Here is a 9,044-nt window from a genome sequence, read left to right as displayed (position 1 = left end):
TTATGATCTTATTTGGTAATACAATAAAATAGTGTGATTTATTTAGACAGTATTCTATTCTGATATTTTGCAGTAATTTATTATATCATTTAATTTACAAATAACAACATCTTTGCTACTAATTATAGATCTTTAAAAAAATAGATGAGATTTGTCTCTATTCTATTCACTCTTCTATTAGTTCATCGGATGCTGTTCATATACTTATTTATTTATACAATATTGTTGATTATTCTCGGAAAATTCTTATTATTCAGCCAGTATTGTCCGCTGTATCATACATGCATCGCGCTTGTTGGCTTTTGGGCATATCAATGGTACCGTCAATATCGATCGCCTACGGCATTCGTTCATAACAATATTGAATTTTATATAATCAATAAATTCTCTAAGCTTTCCATTTAATTTATTAAGATAATTTTTTTCAACTGTTTCGCCATACAATCATTATTTCTTCTTTTATATCAGCAGTCTTCGACATAATATTAAATTAGAAAAAGAATAGGCTGTAAAATACAAATATATTAGCAGACCGAAACTATTAACAAAAGTCTGTAATTTAGTAAGGAATTCTAAAGTAGATTTAACATGTAACTTGAATACTTTAAATACTTGGAATAGTTTAAACTAGTTGTGCGTTAATGATAATAAATTCTTAAGTTCTTTTGATACAGTAAATTTAAAGTTCTTCATTTGCTTTGCTTATTATGAACTACAGATGTAGAACTAAATAGAAAGATTAGTTAATTAATTATTATTTTAGATTGAGTTTTCACATTTTCTATTTTTTAATGTTATTTTTTGACTTGCTTTCGTTCTTGAATATCCAAAGTTGGCTTAGATCTACTATATATAAGTTGTACTATATTGCATATATTAATTTATTTTTAAAGTTATGAATAACATATAAACTTTTACAAACATGTTGTTGACTTCTGTTGTTTTCACTGAACAATTAAAAATGTTTTAGTCCCATGATAGACTGGCACTTTTCTATGAAAAATAGGAAATTCGTTTTCGTCAAATTTTCAGGTTTGAATCCAATTTTCGGTTTGTGCGTAAATGAATAACGATGGCAAAAAATCGAAAACAGGTTAGCGTTAACGAAGTGACTTGTTTCGTGACATATTTATAGGATGCTAAAAAATTACCGGAAAATCGTCAATCGACCAGTAATTTGATTGATATTTAATTGCCGTCCACAGCTGCAAGTAAATTATTTACCGGAGCTGTCGGGCATTCCTCTAGGTAAGGTAATCGAATGGCAAACTAATTTACCTTTTTTTTTGGAAACTCGAGGTGGATTTAATTACCTAACCATTATGAAGGAAATAAATTAATAGTAATAAAAAAATACAACGTGTAATTATACAACACGCTACTAAAGTGAAACTTCTTCAAACACACAAACATACCGGGATAGGGGTTAAGGAATTGGTTTAATGGTAAGAATTATTTATACACTATGCTTCGCACGGGTGCAATGCTGACAGTAAATATACTATAGAATGTCTTTATATACAAGAATCACAGCTTTTTTGTCATTAGATAATACAAACCGGCGGGTACCGCCGCAACCACTATGTCCCTGCATTTTAAGTCTGTAATATCTTCGAAAATGTTCATTTAAATTTCATGCTGAATGGGCCATATTGATCTATATTAAATGCACAATGTATTTAAAAGTACTGGTGTACAATACTGTAGTATATTATTTTGATCTATCTCGTAGGGTTCAGCCAGCGTTTGAAATGTAAGCGCAAAAAAATGTGTTTATTTACGACATCACATTACAAACCTCTAAAATTATCAGTGTTTCTCTACTGTATTATGCATGTATTATACATATAAATCTTCCTCTTGAATTACTCTATCTATTAAAAAAAAAACTCATTAAAATCCGTTGGGTAGTTCTATAGATCTAAGCACACATAGGGACAGACAGCGGGGGAAATGCGTTGCATGATTTCGTTACATAGCAACTCACATGAAACGAACTTACCATACCGTGTGTAAAGAAATTTCACTTCAATAATTTAGACTCATTATATATCGGCAAACTATTTAAAAAGTTATATGTAACCATGAAAACGTACAATGCATGAAATGTGCAAATTTCTCATAAATTTCGGGGAGGGGGAGTTAGACCCCCTAAAACCCTCCCCGGCATTCGCGTCTGGTGATTTCCATTTTCGTTCTTTGAGGTAAAGAATGGGATGTCCCATATAAACTGCACTGACATGTAATAAAGCGAAGATCCAATCTAATTTAGTTCATGAACGTGAATTCGTATCGATTTTCTGCCAAACTGCAATTGTCTTTATTGTGCTAGAAAGTTCAACGAGACATCACGTCAAAAATGCTTAAAACACTAGCGCATAATAAAGCTGAAAATTACGTTAATCGACTAAGCATGGTTGAGTGCAGAACGTTTTGATCGAGATTGAAATAAATCACAATAAATCCAACGTTATTTTTGAATAAAAACAAACTCCTCTAAACCATATTATGCACCATCAGTGTCTATATATCAATAAAATTTTAAATAACTGTAAATAAACTTTCAGATGCTTTTTTTCCCTCAGTGTATGTGGGCAGTCACTTTTGTTTTTTTTTTTATGTTTTCGTGGAAGAGGGGAAATCTTCAAAAGACACTCAGCCGTCCGTACGACTGGGTAGTGTCGGATTCCCGAGGAAGAAGTCCTCGGACCTACCGACTAAAACCCCTCCACCTCAGGCCGTTCTAGGACCAATTAAGGTCTTCTTCAGCCAGTCACTCCGACCTATACTCAAGTGCAAAGTTGGAGAGTCAAGTGGAAGATTCTCTTCAGTCTCCTTTTAGGAATCGTGGGAATGGGTTGGTGATGGTTGGGGAGAGAATGATGAACACAGAATTAAAAAATTATCCCTGGGACACTGTAGATCCAGCATTTGCCTAATTGGTCCAAAGAAATCATAAAAAAAAATTGAGCAGGAATAAAAGCAGTAATTCCTTCGACTGCTAAGTCATGATATGGACCATCAGACCGCATGCTGCTCTTGGTTAGGTTATCCAACGTTATTTTTGAATAAAAACAAACTCCTCTAAAACATATTATGCACCATCAGTATCTATACATCAATAAATTTTGAAGAACTTTAAGAAAACCTTCAGATGTTTCATTTCCTCCAGTGTATGTGGGCAGTCACTCCGACCTACACTTAAGTGCAAAGTTGGAAAGTGAAGAAGAAGAATTCTCTTCAGTCTCCTTTTAGGAATCGTGGGAATGGGTGGGTGCTGATTGGGGAGAGAATGATGAACACAGAATTAAAAACTTATCTCTTGGATACTGTAGACCCAGCATTTCCCTAATTGGTCCAAAGAAATCACAAAAAAAATTGAGCACGAATAGAAGCAGTAATCCTTTCCATTGCTAAGTCAATATATGGATCACCACACTGCATGCTGCTCGGTGAAGAACTGTACAACATATAAAAGGCTTTTGGGGGTACCATCTCTACTGTCAGCTACTAGTGGTGTTGGGAGGGCAGATTGTCCAACCTATACTGCAGTAGAAAGCCCCTTTAGCTTTCCTGCGGGAATTGTAAGAAGTGGTTGGGACAGACAGAATGGTGGTCAAGAAATATTATCTATGAAATATAATTGTATTAGCATTTACGTAAATAATCCAAAGAAACTACGGAAAATTTTGGACTGGGGCAAGAGAACTCAGAAGCAAACGATGTCAAATTTAGAAAAGCCATCGCTAATAATGTTAGATAATGCATGTTACTATTCAAGACTGTTAGAACGTATCCCTAACTCTTCATCAAAGAAAAATGAACTTATTGAATGGCTAAACAAGAAACAAATCAGTTTTCCTCCAAAAACCTCCAAATGCGAACTTCTTCAGTTTGTAAAAGCTTATAAACAGAAAGGAATCCCTTCTACCGTTGGCTGCACAAATGGGACACTCCGTTTTACGATTACCTCCTTATCATTGCCATTTCAATGGGATTGAATTGATCTGGGCGCAATGCAAGTCTTTTTACGATAAAAATATCGGAACAAATGGATACGGCGATAGAGCTGTTCATGAAACTTGGAAGACAGCAGTAAATAGCGTAACAAAAGAAAATTGGGAGGCCTGTATTCAGCATACTGAAAAAATAATTCAAAATAATTGGGAAACAGAAAAGTGTCGTGATTGTGAAATTATACCTGACGTGGTAAACTTAAAAGATGATTCTTCATCAACTGATGATTTCTCGTCTTCGGACGATGACTTTTAAATGATTTAATTAATTTTGTGCATTCCAAAAAAAAGTATGTATTTTTTTCTCGATTATTTAGGTCAATTGTTCACCACTGAAATTTTGTTGTTCACTTTGTCTGTATTACTCATGAAGCATTTCTTGACTTCAAAAAGCGTGCTCAAATCGCAGTAAATGAGTGCAGTTGCAAGAAGATACGTCCATTCTCACGGATAATTCATTTCCAATCGTATCTACTATATGTATCTCCTTATTTTATTTCGTGATAGTTTGTAAAGGACACATGATAAATATTTAGGCATCATCACTATGCGCCAATTTCATTTTTTCAGTGGAATTGTAATGAACCTGTAAGTTGTATAACAACGGATAAAATGGTGAATATAATTGTAAGCTTTTTTGTTCGTATAATTGAACATTTTTATTTCTTCCCCCGTAACTCGCTAAATCTGCCTTCTGTCGTATACCGAGACGGAATATATTTAGTCGACAGTGTAAAATGTTAAAAATAATCCCTACCACAAAACAGTACTTAAGTGTCACATATCCCAGTGTTAAGTCCGACTTCTAATCGCTGAAACTTACGTACTAGAGCAGAGCAACCCTACAGTGTTTGACACCCACTTATCATATTTAGTTTTAGACGCTGTAGCGGTAACTTGGATGAACTTCGTACAAAAATAGTCGAAGTGACAAGCATTATTCCACTTGAAATGTCGGAAAACATTCATCGTATGGCAACAGACTGGAATGATCTTTAACACTTTGTGTGGTGACCTCTTATTAACGTTTTTATTTTGTTAATCAGAGAATAAAAGTTTTATTTCAGTTTCGTCATCCATCATATGCGCGCTCGATCGGCGTAGGGGAGTAAAACCCCCGCCTCTCATACGTCATATTCGTCACCATGTATTTGAAATACAATTTCCTTATATATCTCCCTATGGTCGGTTAAACTCATTCCTGCAATGTATATAGGCTTTAATTGCAGCTTTCATGTGGCCAGAGGATTAGCATAGTAATCCAGCAATAAGCACATTTTCACGTTGTGAAGCAAAATATTGACTTAACCTTGACGCCTACCGTTGGAAAGCACACACGTAGGTGATCGCTTTGACCACGAATTCAAAGGTCAAAAGCTACTAAATGGGTTGTAATTCTAATAAAGTATTTTCATCCCTTGCTGAATGAAGTACCTGTTCACCTAACACGCCTCCTAATTTCAGGTCAGAGACCAGCAGTCTTCTATCGGATTAGTACCAAATTGATTAATATTATTGAGGCATTCTTGATTTTATTGGATGTTTTAGCTGATAAAGCGATCGCGTAAACACTAATTTTATTTCTGATTATGTTACAGGAAGGTATTAACTTAAGATTAACTTAATAATCCCTCCAAACCTTCATTTACCCAAGACAGAAAATTTCAAAACATTTCTGAACTTCCACAGCGAATAATAAACTCACAAAAGATAAATCCTTGTGATTAACCAGAAATTAATATTACATTTNTCTTTTGCCCTTGTATATCTATCCCTACAGTTGTACTGACTTTAATGATGTTGATGGCGTCTTCGATGTATAGATTAAAAAGTAGCGGTGACAGTGTGCATCCCTGCCTGACTCCTTTCCTAATATTTACTTCTCTGCGTTGCAGACCCAGCTCTATAACTACCTGTTGCTCATTATACAAACTAAGTATGACTCTTCTATCTCTGTAACTCATCCCTACATGTTTAAGTATATTTAACATATTGTCTCATTTAACATTGTCAAAATCCTTTTCTAAATTTAAAAATCCTATGTAATTAACATTACTTCTTAGGTAAGTTCAGTGACCCGATCTGCCCAAGAACTGGGACTCAGCAACCTCTCAATGCGTTATATTCAAACTGACGCCTCAATCACATTTGGAAATTCAGGAGGTCCGCTGGTAAACCTTGAAGGAGACGTCGTTGGAATCAACAATCTCCGTGTCACTGCGGGAATATCATTTGCCATACCGGTTGGTAAGTCAAAAGTGCAGGCATAGAGACGAAAGTAGTGAGGGAGTGTTTTTGTTTCTCTTTCTACTCAATTTATAAAGTTTGCATCCAAAGTGATAATTAACGTGAAAGGGGTGTAACGGTTAGAGCGGGGTAAAATAATATTGACTTGGTCATCTTCACCTGATGAATTCAATGCTTGACGAAATAACATTGTAGTGTCTGCATAATAAAATCCTTTGAAACTAATTGCTTTTAATTCAGGTAAACATAATTGTTTGTAATAACAATTAATGTTACTTGAAATTACCAGTTTTTATAATTGATTAATGCTAACTGAAGATTGAAGTTCATCAAAAAAATGTTTGGAAAAGAATTAATTACTTTACCCTGGTCATTCATACTAACATTAATGAGAGATTGCTTGCAGACAAATTATATGACTTATTCAACGACATACGCAACATACTCTATTGTTCGTGGTTCTTCACGTTGTAGCTGTGTACTTTTTGGTTTGATACATATAAACTATCTCGGTGATGTAACCGAAATCTCTCAATAATTGTTCTATAGTACATTCATATCGGGTCACTTCAAGCGACCTCTTCCTAAATGTATTTGCCCATGGTCAGAGGCGGATTATATATCGAGAGCGCCCTAGGTCAGCACCTCATAGGCGCTCCTCTGGCGGTCATCTATTTGGCAAAATAATAAGGTACGGGGCTCGTTTCGGAAACCTTACATCTCTGTAAAAAGTATGTTTTTTTGTAAGTAGGTACTTTCTTAATTTTTTTCCGTTTAAAACCTTCCGCGAGCACCCCTATCTACCCTTGCACCCCTAGACATCTACCTAGTTTGCCTTACAGATAATCCGCCACTGTCAACGGTAATATCAGAATAAAATCTAATTTTTATTTATTTATTTTAATAGATTATGCCAAGGATTTTATTGATAAGTATTCTAACACAAAAGCAATTCCAATGAGCAGCAGGAACATGGATGAGAAATGTATCGGCATTGCAACATTCGATATTTCAACGGATCTTGTAAAGTATCTTCTGCAAGAACACAAACTCGTTCCAGAAGATATTTCCCACGGAGTTTATGTGTGGAAAGTTGCACCAAACACTCCGGCTTTTGTGTATGATAAAGATTTATTAACTAGACAGTATCAACAGCGGGATTTTTAAGGGAATATAACATTAAAGGAATCAAATAAAATAATTCGAAGTGGTCTGTATTCTGTCGAAACTGCCAGACGCGGATCGCGATTTCGATCTTTTTGGATCTCATCAGCGCAGATATCCACACAAGTGGACCTTGTTGGAGCATACGTAATCCTAAAATGTAGCATCGTGCTACAGATGGCGTTCACTGCGCCATTTGTAGTATTTTCTAAAACGCACTGTTAAGACAGCAGGTAAAAGTTGGTCTGTGTTCNNAATAAAATAATTCGAAGTGGTCTGTATTCTGTCGAAACTGCCAGACGCGGATCGCGATTTCGATCTTTTTGGATCTCATCAGCGCGTCGCAGGCAGCGCCGAGAGAACACAGACCAAATTAAAGGAATCATTTACACAAGAAATTTCGGTTTCAGAATGAAAACCCAACTAAACTATTAAATATTTTTTTTTTAACTCCTCTTTACAATGATCTTTAAGAGCAACTCCAATTCATATGTATTTCAATTACAGTAGAGGTGCAGGTGTTTGGGTTCAGGTTTTTCGTTCTTCGTAGTATAAAGACAATCTTGGTCCTAGGTTTTGTTCATCACTAGTTACAATTAGTGCCAGTAGTCATTATATACGTGTAAACTCTATATAACGACACTTAAGGGATATTATATTACTATTCTATAATAATATGCATTTACCAATATAGTACACATTTTTCACACGAACAATATTATTCATACATTGCGATTGCGTATAGCCTGTTATCTTCGTCTGATGTTTTTTGCTGCTCCAATATTTTAATTGTATTTTGTTACGTATCTTAGTCATATCTTGAGATACTGCTGAATCAATTTGATTATATAAAAAGTATTTTTTTAATAGTTTCGCTGCATCACGTGGTTGTTTGATGCTTGGTGGAGGGACAGGATCGTCTTCTTGAACAACGTACACAGCTGCAGTTCTTATCTATTTCGGCAACTTAGAAAGTACTGCTTAATGATTTATAATGCCGCATTGTTGTCGTTAAATAGAGTGAGCGTGACGCTATATAGAGTGTAATATTGTATAGCATACAATATAAACCAACCAAAGTCAAGCAATTTCGACGTTTTAAGGAGTTTGTCGTTAAATCGAGTGACGTTATAAAGAGTTTACACTGTAGTTTATGAATAAGCTGCACAAATCTTTGGATGGAACTGCGTAGTTCACTGCTCTAAAGACGTAGTATTTGGCTGTTGTGCTTATAGGTGTATAGGATGTTGTACTAGTGGCTAGAGAGACAGAACACTTTTGCCAACCCTACTCTGCTAAGGGTGTGTGCTACCGAAAAAAAGAACTGAAGTGGTTTCAATAATTTTAATGATGGTAGAACATAAATAATTAAACACTTTTTTACAGACCACTTCGAATTATTTTATTCGATTAAGCTAACGTGCCTATCACGTTGTGGTTGGTTACGTCGGGATTCGTTTTCAGCAAGTAGATATCCACACAAGTGGACCTTGTTGGAGCATACGTAATCCTAAAATGTAGCATCGTGCTACAGATGGCGTTCACTGCGCCATTTGTAGTATTTTCTAAAACGCACTGTTAAGACAGCAGGTAAAAGTTGGTCTGTGTTCTGTCGGA

General features: G+C 35.3%; 1 protein-coding gene across 1 annotated transcript in view; it reads left to right on the top strand.

The window, feature by feature from the left end:
• LOC108736222 (serine protease HTRA2, mitochondrial-like) overlaps positions 1-7,430 on the top strand; it is a 9,299-nt gene extending 1,869 nt beyond the window's left edge. The window contains exons 2-3 of the mRNA XM_018468573.1: positions 6,080-6,263; positions 7,171-7,430. Of these exons, the coding sequence (XP_018324075.1) occupies positions 6,080-6,263; positions 7,171-7,430 (444 nt within the window). The remainder of the gene's footprint in view (positions 1-6,079; positions 6,264-7,170) is intronic.
• Positions 7,431-9,044: the final 1,614 nt, after the last annotated feature.

Source organism: Agrilus planipennis, unplaced genomic scaffold (assembly GCF_000699045.2).
Source record: "Agrilus planipennis isolate EAB-ADULT unplaced genomic scaffold, Apla_2.0 scaffold126, whole genome shotgun sequence".
In the NCBI taxonomy this organism is placed as follows: domain Eukaryota; kingdom Metazoa; phylum Arthropoda; class Insecta; order Coleoptera; family Buprestidae; genus Agrilus; species Agrilus planipennis.
Note: the sequence above shows the minus strand (reverse complement) of the source record. Positions and strands in the feature narration are given on the sequence as shown.